At 50.5% G+C, this 17,413-nt stretch overlaps 1 protein-coding gene across 23 annotated transcripts in view; it reads left to right on the forward strand.

The window, feature by feature from the left end:
* ZNF618 (zinc finger protein 618) overlaps nucleotides 1-17,413 on the forward strand; it is a 172,302-nt gene that overhangs the window by 150,072 nt on the left and 4,817 nt on the right. For 5 of the 23 annotated variants that reach the window (XM_026513816.4, XM_026513814.4, XM_026513818.4 and 2 more), the window contains 4 exons: nucleotides 1,321-1,560; nucleotides 5,485-5,568; nucleotides 7,570-7,614; nucleotides 8,542-8,619. The exons of 1 other annotated variant lie outside the window; for it this stretch is intronic. In XM_026513816.4, the coding sequence (XP_026369601.1) occupies nucleotides 1,321-1,560; nucleotides 5,485-5,568; nucleotides 7,570-7,614; nucleotides 8,542-8,619 (447 nt within the window). The remainder of the gene's footprint in view (nucleotides 1-1,320; nucleotides 1,561-5,484; nucleotides 5,569-7,569; nucleotides 7,615-8,541; nucleotides 8,620-17,413) is intronic. 17 more of the 23 variants (XM_026513826.4, XM_026513817.4, XM_026513819.4 and 14 more) reach the window with 7 other exon arrangements.

Genomic DNA, 17,413 nt, shown 5'->3' on the forward strand with positions numbered 1-17,413 from the left:
GGGCAGCCGAGTCCTCTGAGCTGGTCTCAGTGTCTCAGGCTGGTGAACATAGCACTGAAGAGCGGGTTCCCCTGTGTGACCTTGGGCAGAGCCCTGCTTCCTGCCTCTCTAGGCCTGGGCTTCCTCATCACTGCCAGTAATGGCCAAAGGTGGAGGGTCAGGAAGTGACTTTTTTTTTTTTTTTTTTTTTTGCTCTGAAAGCAGTGGGTGGAGTGTCTAATGCCGAGGAGGGACACGGTCCTGGGCCCAAGGGTATAACGAGGCCCCTCTTCCACTCCCAGAAGCAGGGGAGCAGCGGCGGTGTCCTTGGGCTGCTCAGTGCTCAGCCAGACCCTGCTTGTCAAGTTGGTGCCCTCGAGATGTGACCGGCTCCTGAGATCCATGAGCCCCTTCATGGCACCGAAGGGGCCCCTTCCCATGCTGCCTAGTCCCCTTTTCGCCTTCCGGGGGAGAGTTGCAGTTGAGCCAGAAGACCACTGCCCCCTCCCGTTTTGTGTTGAACATGGGAGTGTGGCCAGGTTCAGGGCTTGGCCCCCGCTGGTGGTTTAGGGTCCCAGACAGTGTGAAGAAGGCGGGACTGCTGCCCGCCCAGGACTGCCAGAGGTGCAGACCACCTGGGTGTCAGCCCCCAGTTCTCAGCGACTCCAGCTTCTGCAGATGACTCAGGGGAGGGAGGCAGGGGGTCTGGGAAATGGTGACCCAGACTTACGCAGACGCCACTGGGGAACTGCTGCGCTGACTTTGGTGAAAGCAGCAGCGTAGACTTCAGCGCTGTCCCTGAGAGCAGCAAGTCCTAATACTAAGCACCTCTTCCCCTAAAACCCTGGGGCTACATGGAGCCCCTCTGCTTTTCCCCACCGCCACCAGTCAACCCTGGCATGTCCCTGCCTGTCTGCTTTCTGTCCTTCTGAGCCAGCCTGTCTTGGAAGCAAAAGAGGCTTCAGAGCCAGTGTTCTAGAAAATGCTCTTGGGCCTGGGTTGACTCATTCAGGTGTCCCAAGTGTAAGTCATAGGCTGCGTTCTTAGACACTGAGAGCCTGGGCTGGTCGAGGGTTAGGGGTGACCCTCTCAGTGAGCTAGCTGGTCAGTGGCCTTCAAGAACCTCTGAGTGTTAGTTGACAATCGGGCTTCCCTCAAGGAGAAGCTGGGGAAGGTTCTAGAATCCTGGACTTTCTTAGGCTCTGAGTGTGAGTGAGAGCCTTTGCTCTCTATGGACCAAGAAGAGGTTTTGACCCTTGAGCATGGGGTTCTGTGGCCCAAGAGACCACTTGCTCGGCTAACTCCGAGGGCCCACGGGGACTGAGAGCGTGACCCTCTCAGGTACTGCCCCCGGGTGGGAGCCACCGGACGATCCAGACACGGGCTCTGAGTGTTCGCATCCGGAGGTCTCCCCGTCTCCGCGCTTCGTGGCAGCGAAGACCCAGACGAACCAGTCGGGGAAAAAAGCTCCGGCCTCCGTGGTCCGATGCGCCACGCTCTTACACCGCACCCCTCCAGCCACCCAAACCCAGACGTTCCGCACTCCAAACTCGGGATCTCCGGCAAGCAAGGCAACCGCAGGTACCGATGGCCTATGTTATGCTCACATTTCCTCCACTCCCCACCCCGCTCCCACCTGCCACAGCTGTGCCTGGGGTCACTGTTCCCTTGCAAGAGCGAGTGGAGGTCCTGTAGTTCTCTGGGACAGATCTGGGTCCCGGCTGTGCCGCTAGCTGGCTCTCACCGTGGCGAGCCACCTAGCCCCTCTGAGCCTAGGTTTTTTTACCCTAAATCAGAGGGTTTGTACCTGATGGTTTGCAAACTTTTTTTTTTTTTTTTAAAGCAGGAGAGTACTTTTTCCCAAGTCATAGCCTAAGGAGTTAAGATTTTTTTTTAAATTAACTGCCGACATTTGAGCACGAGGAGATTTTGTGTAAGATGTTTGAGTTCTCGCTGACATTGGAAAGTCCGCTCTGGCAGTGCTGGGCCCACTTTCCTGGAGGGCAGCAGGTGGCTTGGGGCTGGGCCACAGCAGCCCCCTTGAACAGAGCACATACTGGCCCGTATTTCGTGGTCCTCCCCACTCCCTCCTGCCTGCCCAACACAGTGACCGCGTGGCAGGTGTCATTTCTCATTGTGATCACGCTGTCGTCTGTCTTACATCCAGTCCTGTTCATCCATTTACATCACCTGCCTGGACCTTTTTGGCATGAGTTTGCATCCCCCGTCTTCCTGAAAAACCCAATCTAAAAACTCATTTCTAGGAAGAGCTGCTCCCCGTGAAACAGGAGCTCGGTTCTCTTAGCCTCCCCCTGTCTGGTACTACCCGTGAAGCCCGTCCACGGGCCCTAGCCCAGCAGGAAACCAGTGGACACCAGCTCCAGTGTGTTCGGAGTCTGTGCAGAAAGGGGCTGTGGCTGCAGGAGGGGAGCAGGCAGCGAGAGGGACACAGCAGCTGCTGCGCCCGGGAAAACTGATGTCAGGACTCCTGATTCAGATCTGGGTGGACTGAGCCTGGGGCTGCCTGCCGGAGTGTGTGGGGTGAGGAAAGGTGATGATGTTGTCCTGTGGGACTGTGGTCCTTTCATTGCCCTCAGGAGCCCCAGAGCCATCAGGTAAATATACAGGCAATCAAACTGAGACCTGAGTTAAGGGAACCAGTAGATTGGACCAGCCCCATAGCCAAGCAATTGGTTGTGCTCGCCTTTACCCTGTGGTTCAGGAGCCTAGTTTTGGGCAAAGATTTGGTACTTAAAAATGTTTGAGGTTAAGTTTGTTGTGCTTAGGTTTTCCGAAAGAGAAGTAAGTGGTCAGTCAACCTTGAAGGTAATGATTTTTAGGCACTGCGCTGAGAAAAGCCAAGAGCCGTTGCGTTTTTGCAACAGTAGTCCTACATTGGTTGGAAACAGACTGGTCACCGTGGACTCATTGATAGTAGATATTGACTCAACTAAATAACGGGATCCTGGCTTTCAGCTCTTGCTTTTACTCTTGACCTTGTGGCTGGGAGCTTGTATGTTGACAGTGTGGTGCAGGAAATTGCCTGCAGAGGGCATGTGGTCTGTGGCAGCTCTCAGACCTCAGCGCCTCTGAGGCCTGTGACCTGGAAGGCTTGTGGTGGGGGTCACAGGGCAGAGGACAGCAGGGGGTGAGCAGGGCCCTGCGTGTCAGAGCTGGAAGTTGTCCTTGCCCCCTTCCTGCCAGCAGGCCGTGCTCCGTGGGTATGAGCGTGTCTACACGCGGCATTCCCCGCCGCAGTGCCACCCCCGGCTTTTCAGCCCAAGGTGCCGATGCAGGGATAGCTGTTCCAAGTCTGCATCGTCAGCTGAGCAGAAGGGGACTAATCGTAGGAGTCTGTAAGCTCTGTGGTGCTAAGTTCTACTGAGATGTCGGTTAGGCTGCGTGGAACGCCTGCACAGATGGGTACACATTGAAGGAACGCACAGGGATTGAGATGGAGAAAGGAGTCACTTCCCTACCCCAGACCTTTTTCAAGAGACTGCACCTGCCCCAGGAACGACCTCTCCTCATCCTGCCGTGCGATGGGCTGGGAGTACACCCAGCTGCGGAACTGGGCGCTTCACCGTCCTGTCTTTTCGCCTGTAGACTGGGAATGACAGTGTGGCTCTCACAGCACTATTGGGAGGACTGTGGGCGACCACAGGGGTAAGGTGTGCGGACCATGCCTGGCACATAGTAGGTGCTCAGTAAATGAGAGGGTTTTCCCCCCCCCCCCAACCCCAGACAAAGAATTGAGGACAAAGAATTTCTTTGCTGATTTACAGATGGTGCCTTGAGGTGGGCCAGTGTGTCTCTCGCTGTCAGCCCGGGCATTTTCAGACACATTTTGAAGAGCGGGTCTTCTTGCGATGTTATCATCAGCCTCGGTGTCAGGAGGCATTGTGGGGTCGGGAGCCCGGGCCTGGAGCAGGGCCTGTAGGAGACGTCTTTTTTTTTTTTTTTTTTTAAAGTTAATACTTTTTAATCAAAAAGTGACATTTTAGAAATCCTACAAAAATAATTTTTAAAAATTAGGACAAAGATTTGAAGAGGGACAATGATGTTCACTACTGGGCTATTTACAAAAGCAAAAATTTTAATTAGCAAAAAGTTGGAATAACTATACGTTAAACAATAGAAGATTGCTTAAGGATATACATAAAACATTAACAATATTTCTGTGTAGTGAAATTACAATGATTTTCCTTTTGCATTTTTGAAGTTTTCTGAACTAAGTACATATGCGTTTTGTAATCAAACAAAAAATATCAATAGAAAATTCTACTCACCGCTTTAATTAACCAGCTAATCAGTCTCAACATCACAATAATGGACCAAACATATTATTTATCTGTAGGAGCCTTCTTTTCCCGTTGCCCACAGTCTGAGCACTTGCCCTTCTGGTGTAGGGTGGGCTGGGTGACAGTGGCATTTCCCAAAGTGGGTTCCGGGAATCACCATTTTTGAGGGATACTAAGGAATTTTTAAAAATGGGCTTTGGCGGCTAAATATATTTGGGAAGGCTGGGTCACACGAAGCTAAATGGGTCTCCTTCTGGTTGAACCGCCCGGAGCCTTTGATACCCTAGTGCGAGTTGTTTCCCCTTAAAAGGGACTGGGTCAGCGGCTCATCCCCCCTGGACTTGCTCTCGGATGCCTTTATCTCCTGGAGCAGCCGCGGCCCCATTGTGCCCAGAGCAACCGGGAAAAGCAACGCTGCCTTCGAGCTCAGATACTCTGTCTCAGTACCTTCTGCAGGTGGGGGCGGGGCTGGGAACTCAACTGCTCTGTTCCCCCCGGCCGGATCCAGTCTCCTCACATAGCACCAGGAAGATGCCACCTCTGAGTGGAGATGCCCCAGAATCCCTTTAAGGAGCCAGGCCCTTCCCCCGGATGAGCTTTGAGCAGACCTCCTCTGGTCTTTGGGCTCCCAGGGTGTGGGGCTGCCCGGCTCTGCCTGTTCATCGCCTCTCCCAGGATGCCCTCCCTGCCACCCAGGGACCCCTCGGCCTGTGGAGCTGGAATCCGCTGTCTGGCCGTCCTGCTCCGTCAGAGCCACCACCAGAAAACTGTCACCCTCCCTGCTCCTTGGTGGAGCCTGTGGCAGCAGATTCTGGCCAAGGAAGTAGTGGATGGCAAGTCCGAATGACTTAGTGTCACAAATGTGGCCCCTTAGGAGCCAAAGATGGGAGCCCCAGAGCTATTTGCCATCCGCCCACTCAGCTGGATTCCATCTGGGCATTCAGGTCACACACGCGTGACCCTGTGCCTGGCCCTCCACCCACGCTGGGCACTGTGAGGGGGATCTCTTGGGGGCCCTGACAAGGTTATCAGGCAACTCAGGTGAGCCCGAGGCGCTGGGGGTCTGGTTTGGGGTCCTGGAGCGCCTCGCAGTACAGGTTCCCCAGCATAGGCCTCGAAGTCCCCTGTGGCATGCCCTTGCCTTTGGCGCTGGTAGTGCTAACCAGTCACCGGTGTTTTCTCGCTCTCTCCTGTCCCCACCCAGCAGAAAGCGCTTTCAGTCGGAGAGTAGAAGGCAAAGCACAAAACCACTTTGAAGAGACAAATAGCAGTTCCCAAAACTCCAGCGGTGAGTGTGCCCTGTGATTACCACCCTGTGCCGTGGCCTCCACGCGCTCCTACCCGTGGTGGTGGCGGCGGGCGCTCTGGGCTGGGCTCTTCCTGGTACATGATGGTGTTCCCGGGAAGACACGGCGGGCAGGGAATTAGGAGGGAGCCAGGGCCAGGCAGAAGTGGGAAGGAAGTTTTCTTTCAGGGACCTGCCTCTGGGCCTCAGGGGCATCTCAGGGACTGCTGGTCTTTGTCTCTTCCGCATGGAGAGAGGAACTCGCCCTCCTGATAGCCTGCGGTGTTGACTCAGATGGCCCTGGAGGAGTAAGAGAGCTATTGCTATGTTTGTCGAGTAAACCTTGCAGCCAGTTTCTTTCCAGGACAGGCAAAGGGGGTGCAATAGACAGAACTGTAGCCCAAGAGCCAGAGACCCCGAGTTGTGGCCCCACTTTGGACCAGAGGCCATCCAAAAGTTCTCTTCCAGCCCCTGCCTGCCCAAGGAGGCTTAGCTGAGGTTCCCGGTGGTGTTTGCGCGCCCCCTGGCGGCTGCCCTGGCGTACCTCAAAACAGAGCTGCTGAAGGCCACTCTCCCCGGTCGGATCCTCGGCTCACCTAGCAGGGCCCTGAGGGCCTGTCCGAAAAAGGCACAGCAAGCCAGTCTGCACAGTGACACCAGGGCAAGATGGGAACACAGTTCTGATAGCTGGGTCACGTTAGGGTAGGGTACCTTCTCGCTTTCTCCTGCAGCTTCAGTTAACTCCGCACATCAGGTGCTGGCTACCACCTAGGCACAGACGGGGGTCCCAGTAAGCGGGGCCTTTGTGAAACGTGGAGGCTTCTGCCCAGTACACTGAGCTCCGGCCTTGATCTGGAGCCGAAGTGGGAACCCCGGCCACAGCATCTACGAGCTGGTGACGGGGGCCAGCCTCTTCATTTCTCCCGCGCTGTCAAGTGGGGCTCACACACACGTCCCTGTGGCGGGGGGCAGCCAGCGAGGGCCCACGGAGGTGACGCATTCATGTGCCCGTGGTGCTGCTGGTGGTGGTGGTTTTAAGTAAACCTAGTGCTACATGGAGTACCCCGAGGAGAAGCGAGGGAGGTGTGCGGGGCGGTGGGGGGGGCATGAGAATGTCCGCGTAACGCCGTTAACCGTAGAGAGCATGCCGGCTTTTCCAGGCTGCTCACCCTTTTGAGAAATGTAACCCAGTCTCCAAGAGGTGGCGCTAAGAGCAATGGAGTGACATGCCCGAGGCCACACAGGAGGCGGTAAAGGTGGGACTGGAACCACTGTTTCCCTGGGAGCCTTTCCCTCAGCAGCCAGGCTGTACCCCCTGCCCCTCGGTCCTCCGGGGCTGCTACTCGGACTGGGGAGGACAGTGTAAAGTGCCGCTGCCGGCAGCCACCATTTATTGAGCGCTTACTATGTGCCTGGCCTGTGTTCAGAGCTGTGTGTGTCTTACCTGTTTCCGTCCTTACCCCAGCCCCGGGGCGGGGGTGGGGTGTCACTGGTATTGTTAGCCCATTTTCTGGATGAGGAAACTGAGGCCCAGGAGAGGTTGGTCATGGCCCCAGGTCCCCAGCCTGTGATTTATGGGGTCAGGACCCCGGTCCCGGTCCCTCTGGTCCTCCCCTGCTGCCTTCTGCCTTTGAGGCTCACCTGACAAGGCCAGGAAGCAGAACTCACAGCACAGCCCTCCCCGTGGCTGCTCTGGTGTCCGGTGCCAGGATCTAGAAGCAGCTGCCAGCTCCCTCTCCTGAGGCGGCAGCCGCACTTGGACATTTCCTCACTAGAGCTCTGTGGGCTCACTTTCTGAGAGTTGAGGGTGTCCTAGAGGCATGGCCCTGGCTGACCTGGCCCTGTCCGGTGCCCCGGCGCCAGCCCAGAATGTGAGTCTGGCTCTCAGATCTTCCTCCTCCGAGAGCCCCGATGGCTTACTGCTTCCTGAGAACGGAAGTAATGACCGTCATCTCAGAGCACCAGAACGGAAAGAGACTTAGCTAAACTGTTTCTCTTTTGCAGAAACTGCAAGTCCCCTGATTTCCAATCCTTTCCCTCTCCTACAGAGTAAGTGACGGTCCCACGGGGGGCTGGAGAGGGCAAGGCAGGGCAGGGAGTGAACTCAGCTGGCCACCTGCTCAGGACCTCCCCAGAGCGCCTGCCCTTGGGCCACCCCTAGGCAGACCTGGCAGCCAGCGGAGGCAGGAGGAGGGCCTGGCCCCAGGTGGGAGGGGGAGTCCGGACAGGGGACGAGGCAGAGCCCTGAGCACAGGCAGCCTCCCCCCACCCACCGTCCGGCCCTAGCAGGAACCCAGGCCCTCCCGTTGCTACTCTCGGGGGCAGCCTCAGGACACCTCCTCCAAGCCCACCTCAACCTCCCCTTGCGTCTCTTCGTTACTCCCTTTTCGGCCCCCTTCTTTCCTCTTCCTTCCACTTTCCCCCGTGCTGGGCACTGACTTGAGTGTTGGGGACACAGACGTGGAAGGTCCACCTGCACACGTGGTCCTATCCCGCCCGCTCTGTCTTCCCTGTCCTCACCTGTCCTGTGTCCTCTCGCCTTTCTGTGGCCTTCCCCGCTTCCTGCCCTTCTCTCTCTCTCTGGCTTACTCCCTGCTCCCTTTACTGCCCTCTGTTCTCTTCACCTGGTGCTCGTGTCCTTCGTACACTCATGTATTGTTCCTTGGCGGGGATGTCTGTGCGTCTGCAGGCGGCACGTGGTGTCTGCCCCAGGAGAGCACTTGGTCCGTTAGTGTTGCCCCCCTCGCCCTCCCCAGTGCCCAGAACAGTGCCTGGCACACAGTAAGCACTCAATAAATGTCTGCTGGATGGAATTAGACGGTCTCTTCATCTGCAGGTCCTCCCCCCGCCCCCAAGCCTCTCCCTCAGCAGTTAGTGACAGGGGCAGACAGGCTGGGCCCAGAGCCCCAGTTCCCGGGCGTCCGGGGTCCTTCTGCCTCTAACACAGCTGCCTCGTGTCTCCCCCTCCCGGCCCAGAACCGTACACCTGCGGTGCCTGTGGGATCCAGTTCCAGTTCTACAACAACCTGCTGGAGCACATGCAGTCCCACGCAGGTAAGGGAACCCGCGTGCCCCGCCCCCACCCCAGAGCCTTCCCGGAGGCCCCTCTTCCTCAGGAAATGCGCTCAGGGGGCCCTGGGACCCCACGGGGGAGGTCTGTGCTGGAGAGGGTGGTGGGAGCCCAGTTAGAGAGGGGGGGAGCTGAAGAAGGCTCCCTGAAGGTCGTGGCTCTAGTGGCCAGCCTGAAGGCCGCGGAGGAGCTGACCAGGAAGGACGTCCAGGGGGCAGGGGCGTGTGCCTTGAGATCTCGGTGAGCGGAGGCAGCTGCGAGGGGGGAGGCATCCTCCAGGGCAGCCTGGGCCCAAGCCCGTCTCCAAGCAGGGGCGCATCCGCTGTCCCAGCCGTGCCGGCGGCAGTCTTCAAACTGAGCACGCCCCGGCCGCGCCCTGACGTCGGGGTCTGTAGGTCTGAGGCGGGGCCTGGCATTGGCATCTGCGGCACGTCCTCGGCCCCGCCGTGCGTCTAGGGAGGATGTGGAGAACCACCGGTGGCGAGTTGCCGGCTGGTGGCTTGCTGTCTAGGTGACCCTTTTGTCAGCTGTTCTGCCGCCTTCCAAGCTTGTGCTATTAGCGCCCTCCTCTAAACCATCCTGCCTTCAAAGCCACGCCCCCCGTTTTTAGGGTTTTTTCACAGCACCCCACTTCTGGTCCAGTGTCTGCTTCAGTGAGGCAGATGCTATGTGCTCTAGCAGATAAACCCCAAATTCCGAGCGGTGTAACATAATCACTCACTTCTGTGGTCACAGCACGGCTTAGTGCAGGTGGCCTGGCTGGCTGGCCTTGAACACGGTGACCAAAGCACCTTCCTTACCGTGGCTCCTCAGAGCCTCCCTCTCTCGGACTGGGCGGCTGGGAGAGAAACACACTTCCTCCTTGACCACTTTGGATCACCAGTGACACGTGTCCTGTGTGCCCAGATTCCAGGGGTGGGGAGCAGGCCAGCGCCACTGTCCAGGGACAGGCCAACACACTGTCAAGAGAAACGGGAACCTGGGGGGAGGCAGCTAGCCATTCTTGCCACCTCTCCCTCTGAGGCCTCTTGGGGGTGGGAGGGAAGCATTGGAAGTGGGGGGAAGAAAGTGCCTGACATGCAGGAACGGTGGTCGCTGCCGTGCCCGCGATGATGACTGTTACTGCTCGTGCCCCTCTTGGGGCTGGCCTGACCCGCACAGAGTGGCACAGAACTAGACTCGTTTAGGCCAGGGACTGTTCCGTGAGTGCGACCCCTCTTCCTTCATTGCGTCCTTCTGATCCCTGCTTCGGCGTGCATTCATTGGGGGGCGCTGTCCCCTAGGCGCTCAGTCACGTGCTCTTTGGTGGGGGGAGCTATTATTTATTTCTAATGAATTCATTAAAATCAGAGCAGAGACAGACTGGCAGCCAGGACGTGTGAGCTCCAAACTCTGGTGTTGCCTCCAGGCCGCGGTGGCCCCGGGCAGGAAACGTGTCTCCCCTCTCTGATCCTTCTCCATCTCAAAGACCTGTGATGTCCGGCTGCCCTCCTGCTAAAGTCTTCACGTGCCTCCCCCGTCCTGCTTGCCTTGGCCGTCAACCATCCGTCACCACGAAGGCCTTGAGTGCCCCCTGAAGGCGTTCAGACTTGGCCCTGTGGGAACCAGTGACGGGCACACCTCTTGGACCCGAGCGTCCCACACACAGTCCAGCGTCTGCTGACTCCTCCTCCTCTGAAACCCGGACCCTCCACCTGCCCCCCTGCCAGCTTCTGGAAGCTGAGGCTGATTAGGGAAGAGTCTGGGTGCTTGTGCTTCCCCATCCTCAGGCTGTTGGGTGGAGGCTATTAAAATGCAAATCCAGGCTGTGCCCCTGGTGGCCCCATGGCGCCCAGGCCTCTGACTTGTTTTCTAGGGAGAGCTTTGGGCCGCTTTGTTCTGGTCCGCTGCTGGCAGAGAATGCCTCTTTGGCAATCCGGTGCAGAGCCAGCCTGAATCCCAGCCAGGCTGAGTCGGGATTAAAGGATTGACTCCATAGAGAAAAATTAAGCGTCATGATCTGTGCAGTTCACAGTGTCGCTGATAAGGGGGATCAGCCTCAAATAACACCAATCTCATTAAGAGGCTGCTGAATGGCACAGGGTAATTCCCCCTAATAAACTTCTTTTCTGTGCTGTAGGAAAATTTGTCTTGCCCCTGGTGACAGCTCCAGAGTACGTGTTGGCAGTAGTAATACCAGAGATCGCTAACATTTAGTGAGCAATTACTACGGGTCAGACGAGGCTGTGTCATTCCATCTCCTGAACAAGCTGACATTCTCATCCCCATTATATGGATGAAGAAACTGAGGCTCACAGAACATAATCACTGGCCCAAAGTTGCAGAGCTTGTCAAAAGGATGTGACATCATTTGAGCTCTTGCAGGGCGCCAGGCCTTCCCTTGGAGCCGCCTCACCTCTCTGGGCCTCCAGCTTCTCATCTGTGAAGTGGGCCCGTCAGCGCTCTCACAGGCTGGGCGAGGGGTCCGGAGATGACGCATGTCACATATTGAGGGTCGTGGTACAGTCAGGCTTGGATACTGAACAACAACAGGTGCCGCTTTTCCCATCCTCTATCAGGAACAGCTGCTTTCTCCTTCCTGCAGTGGTCCCTCCGCACGAGGTGGCCTTGACCCCAGCTTTGCCGAGGCAACTGTGCGTGTTTGCCTGTGGTGCTGAGGGCGTAGCCACACCGAGTAAACTTTATTCTCAGCTCAAGCCATAAATCAAGCCTTTTCACGGGGCATTTACCAAGTACTTCACCCATGTCGGGAGCAGCCTCAGTGGGATACGGAGAAAAAAGTTGTCTGAGTCAACTAATAACTAGACATTGTTCGCCACTGCTAGGCCGAGTCCTCTCCATTCCAGGTCCTGCAGAAAGGGTGAGGGAATCACCCTGCAGCTTGCCCCGCCCCAGCATTTGGGCTAAGGAGGGGAACTGAGGCCCAGAAAGTTGGAGCGACTCGCTCAAGCTCACACCCCACAACCATGGCAGAGCCTTCAAACCCCTGTACGCTGGTGGAGAAAGTCAACACGAGCGGCGGCTGGCTTCCATTTTAGAACATGTGCTTCCCATTTTAAATGTGATTTCCATTCATTGAAAGAAATCGGGAACCTGCGGAGAAGTTAGGAAATGAAGTGTAAGCCGGGACCTCTGCTCCCAGCTAACCACTGTCGGTACTCTTGTCACGGGCTTCTTTTCATTCATTTTAAAATGGGATTTATGAAGATACGATTTTACGTACGTGGAATTCACCAGTTTAAGGAGTGCAGTTCGATCATTTTGACAACTGATAGTCATCTAATCATCACAGTCAAAATGTGTACCATGACCATCCACCCCAAAAGTCCCCTTCTGCCTCTTTGTGGCCCGTCCCCTCCCCGAGCCCAGCGCTGGCAAGCCACTTTCCACTGGAATTTTACATACATGGAATTACATGGTATTAGTTTTTCGTGTCTGGCTTCTCTCAGTATACTTTCGAGATGAATCCATGTTCTGTGATACCAGTGACTCCTTTTTATTTCGGGCAGTACACCAGTGTTTGGATATGCCACAGTTTATCCTGTCACCAGTTGGGCATTTAAGTTATCTCCAGTTTGGGGCTATTACGAACACCCCTGCTGTGAACGTTCAAGTACACGTTATTGTGTGGACAGGTTTTTAACTCCATTGGGTGCACACCTGGGAGTGGAAATTCTGGGTAACACGATAACTCACATTTAATTGGGAATTGCCAGGTGTTTTCTGCAAGGGGCTTGTACCATTTTTCCGTTACCACGAACAGGGTATGAGGGGTGCGATTTCTCCCCACCTGTTCGAGATCCTTGCTGTGATTTAACTTTTTGTTAATAGCCATCCTAGTGTGTGCCAAGGGGTATTTCATTATGATTCTGATTTGCATATTCCTGATGACTAATGACATCGAACATCTTGTCTTGGGCTTATTGGCCATCTGAATACCTCCCTTGGAGAAATCTCTGTTTAGATCCTTTGCCCATTTAAAATTTTTTTTTGTCTTTTTATTGTTGAATTATAAGTGTTCTTTGCATATTCTAGATACAAGACCTCTATAGATCTGTATTCGCAAATATTTTCTCCCATTTTGTGGATTGTCTTTTTACTTTCTAGATGCTGGCCTTTGAAAAGTGCAGAAATTTTAAATTTTGGTGAAGTCCATCTACTTTTTCTTCTTTCATGTGTGCTATTGGTGTCTTATCGAAGAAACCAGAGTTTTAGCTTTTACATTTAGGATGCATTTTGAATTAATTTTTATATGAGGTATCAAGGGAGGGCTCCTGCTTTATTCTTTTGCTTGCAGATATCCAGTTGTCCCATCACCATGTTTTGAAAAGACTATCCTTTCACCCATTAAATTGTCCTGGCACCCTTGTCAAAAATCAATTGTCTCTAAGTGTGAGGGTTTATTTCTGAAATCTGAATTCTGTCCCATTAATCTGTATGTCCTCACGCAAGTACCGCACTGTCTTGATTGGTATGTAGCTTTGCAGTAGTTTTGAAATCAAAGTGTGAGCCCTCCAACTTTGTTCTTTTTGAAGATCGTCTTGCCTATTCTGTATCTTTTGAATTTCCACATGAATTTTAGACACGGCTTGTTAATTTCTGTTAAAAAGCCATCAAGGATTTTGATAGGGATCGTGTTGAATCTAGATTAATTTGGGGAGTATTGCTATTTTGACAAGATTAAATTCTCCAGTCTATGAACATGGAATGTCTTTCCATTTATTGAAGTCTTCTTTGAGTTGTTTCAACCATGTTTTTAGTTTTCAGTGTACAAATCTTGCACTTATTCCTAACTGTTTTATTCTTTTGGATTCTATTACAAAATGGAATTATTTTCTTAATTAAACTTTTGGGGTGTTCGTTTGCTAGTATAAAGAAATACAATTGATTTCTTTTTCATATACGTTGATCTTGTTTCCTGCAACCTTGCTCACCTTATCAGTTCTAATAGTTTTGTGTGTGTGCACATTCCATAAGATTGTTTATGTACACAACCGTGTCATCTGCAAATAGAGATCATTTTACTTTTTCCACTGCAATCTGGATGATTTTTAAAATTACTACTATTTTTTCCTCCTTGCCCTGGCTAGAATCGCTAATACACATTGAATAAAAGAGGTGAGAATGGATATTCTTGTCTCGTTCCTGATCTTAGGGGGAAAGCTTTCAGTGTTTAACCATTAAGTGTGATGTAGTCCTAAGAGATGGTGGCCTGCGGCTTCTCTTCTTGTAATTTCTTTGTCTGATTTGGGTATCGGAGTAATGTTCGCCTCATGAAATAAATTGTGGAACGTTCCCTCCTCTTCTCTTTTTGGGAAGACTTTGCGAAGAGTTCCTTTAACATATGAGTAGAATTCACTAATGAAGCCATCAGAATCTGGACTTTGCTTTTCTGCCTTTTTGTGCGAAGTGTTTTGAATACTAACTCAGTCTTCTATAGGTCTGTTCAGATGTTCCGTTTCTCAGATTGGTTTTGGTAGTTCGTGTTTTTCTAAGGATTTGTTTCCTTCATCCGGGTTATGTGATTTGTTGGAATATTGTTGTTCACAGTGTTTCCTTAAAGGCTTTTTTGTTTCTGTCAAGTCGGCAGACTCAAGTTTTTTTTCGATTTCCTTTATCAGATCCAGGAAATTTCCTTCTCTTCCTAGTTGGCTAAGAGTTTGTGACTATTGAATTTTGTCACATTAAAAAAAAAAGCTTTATTTATTTCAGAGAGAAAGCACTCATGGGGTGGGGGAGAGAATCTCAAGCAGACACCCCTGCTGAGCACAGAGTCGATCCCACAACCCTGAGATCATGACCTGAGCCAAAATCGAGTCGGACACCTAACCGACTGAGCCACCCGGGCGCCGCTGAATTTTGTCACATTTCAATGTGTACTTACATCCATGGAGATCATTTTCTTCTTCTTTTCTCTTGTAGGAAATTGCACTGATTGGATTTCTTTTTTTAACCTCAACTTACATTTCTGGGGTAAATTCCACCTAGTGACCATGTGTTATTTTTTAATATATTACAGTGTTGAGCTTGCTAATATTTGGTTAGGCTGTTCATGTGTGTGTTTATGAGGGGTGTTGGTTTGTAGTTTCTTCTCCTGCAGTGTTTTTCTCTGGTTTTGGATCAGAGTAATGCCAGCCTCATAAAATGAGAGATGTTCTTCCCTCATCTATTTTCTGGAATAATTTGTTGTAGAATTTGTATTAGTTCTTCCTCAAATATTTGGTCAGATTCTCCAGTGAACCCATATGGGATTTTTCTTTGTGACTGGTTATTTAACTATGAACTCAATTTTTGTAACAGATACGGGACTATTTCAGGTTCTCTCTTTCTTCTGGAGTGGACTTTCCTTTGCCTCTTTTAGGGTATTTGCCTCATTTAAGGGGTCGAATCATTTTTAACCCCTCTAATAACTGTAGCATGTAGTGATGTTCCCTTCTGTCATTCCTGATACTGATAGTTTGTGTCCTTTTTCTTTTTTTAATCTTTTTGGCTAGAGGTTTATCATTTTTCTTCATCTCTACAAAGAATCAGCTTTTAGTTTCATTATTTTCTCTATTGTGTTTATTTTCTGTTTTATTCATTTCTGCTTTTAGCTGTATGATTTCCTTTCTTCTGCTTACTTTAGACTCAATTTACTCTTCCTCTTTAGATCTCTCTTATGGTGGAAGCTTATACTACTGATTTTAAACCTGTATTCTTTTCTAATGTAGTTATTTAATGCTATAAATATGCCCTGTTTTAGATGGATCCCACAGATTCTGGAAGGTTATGTTTTAATGTTAAGTTCAAACCATTTTCTAATTTCCCTGATATTTTTTGATCCGTGTGATTTTAGAAGCGTGATATTTATTATTCAAAGAGTTGCAGGTTTTTTTTTTCCTATTTGTTACTGATTTCTAATTTTTAATTCAGTTATGGTCAGAGACCATTTATGTGATTTCACTGTATTTCTGCCTACCTCCTTTTTCTGGAAACCCAATCATATGTGTATTAGGCTGCTTGATCTTGTCCACTCTGTTCATTTATGTTCAGTCCTTTCCCTTCATTTCTAACTAACAATTACTCAGAGAAGAGAGTTGAAATCCCCAGTTATAGTTGTAGATTTGTCTACTTCTTGTTTCAGCTTTTGCTTCATGTGTTTGGATATGTACAGGTTTAGGATTATTATGTCATTCTTGGTATTTTGACCCTGGTGTCATGGTATAGGGTCTCTTGTTACCCCTGATAATATTTCTTGTCCTGAGGTCAATTTTTCTGTAATACTCTTGCAAACATCACTAGCTTTCTTCTCTACCATTTGTAGGATATATCTTTATTTAGCCTTTTACCCTGTCTTCGTATTTAAATAGGTTCCTTACAGATAACATATGGTAGAGTCTTTCCTTTTTACTAAGTATGACAATCTCTAACTTTTATTTGGAATGTGGAGACCATTTATATTTAATGTAATTTTAATATTATTGTGTTTAAACCTACCATCTTGCTGTTTGTTCCTAATCATCTCATTTCTTCTTTGTTCCTCTTTCTCTCATTTTTCTGCCTCATTTTGGATTGAGAATTTATGATTGCATTTTTATCTCCATTCATCAAGCCAACTCTTTGTTTTCTTTTTTGTGGTTTATTTGGGTTTTGAACTATATATTTCTTGTCAGTTCTGCCTTCAGATGGTATTAGCCCACCTTCCATACTGTGTGAGAAACTTTCAGCAGCATCTGCTCTTTCCCCACCTGGTTTCTATGATACTCTTGTCCTACAGTTTACCATACATATTATTACTGCAGTTCGTTGTTACTATTTTCCAATGAGAAGTCATTTATCTTTTAAAGAGTTTAAAAGTGAGGGAACGTTTACCCACATGTGTAGTTTCCAGCATTCTTCTTTTTGTAGATTTAGATTCTTACTTGCCGTCACTTTGCTAAGACCTGACGAAATTCCTTTTATATTTCCTAGAGCGCAGGTCTGATTTTTTGAAAATTTTTTATCTCAGAAATCGTGATTTCATCTTCATTGCGAAGGATATTATCCTTGGATTTAGAATTTGGGGTTGATCCTTTCGGTTGACACTTTGTTCTGTTGCCTCCAGGCCTGTCGTCGTTTTTACTGTTGTGCATTTGTGCATAATTTCTCCCCCTCTCTGGCTCCTCTTACGAGTTTCTCTTTTCAGTGGTTTTCAACAGTTTTGTCATGATGCTGTGCCTCGATGGTATTTTCTTTATGTTTATTCTGCTTGGAGTCAGTTGAGCTTTTTGAATCTGGCTTTGAACTTTTAATCCAGTTTGGAAAAATTCTGGCCATTTTTTCGGACATCTTTTGCTGCCTTACCCCCTTTTCCTGGGACTCCAGTTATGTGAATATGAAACGGTCTGATAGTGTCCATGCGCTGTTCATTATCTTCTGCCTTTTACCCTTTTTTGTTTTTCATGTTGGGTGTAGGTAGTTTTCTTGCTCTTTCTCCACTGATTTTTTTCTTCTGTGTCATCTGATCTTTTATCCCATACAGTGTGTTGTTTCCCTAGACAATTCATTTTTATAGCTACAAGTTCCACCTGAGATTGGTTAGTTTTGGGTTTTTCACATCTTCTGTGTCTCTCCTGATGGTATTCGTGTTTCCCTTCATGTCTTGGAGCATATTTCTGGTATTCGTAACCGCTGCTGTAAGCACCTTACTGGATAGTTCCGTCGTGTCTGGCCTTTGTGGCTCTGTTTCTATTGATTGGTTTTTCTCTTGGTTGATAGGTCATATTTTCCTACTATTTTGAATGCCTGATCACTTTTTTA

This window comes from Ursus arctos, unplaced genomic scaffold, assembly GCF_023065955.2.
Source record: "Ursus arctos isolate Adak ecotype North America unplaced genomic scaffold, UrsArc2.0 scaffold_18, whole genome shotgun sequence".
Classification (NCBI taxonomy): domain Eukaryota; kingdom Metazoa; phylum Chordata; class Mammalia; order Carnivora; family Ursidae; genus Ursus; species Ursus arctos.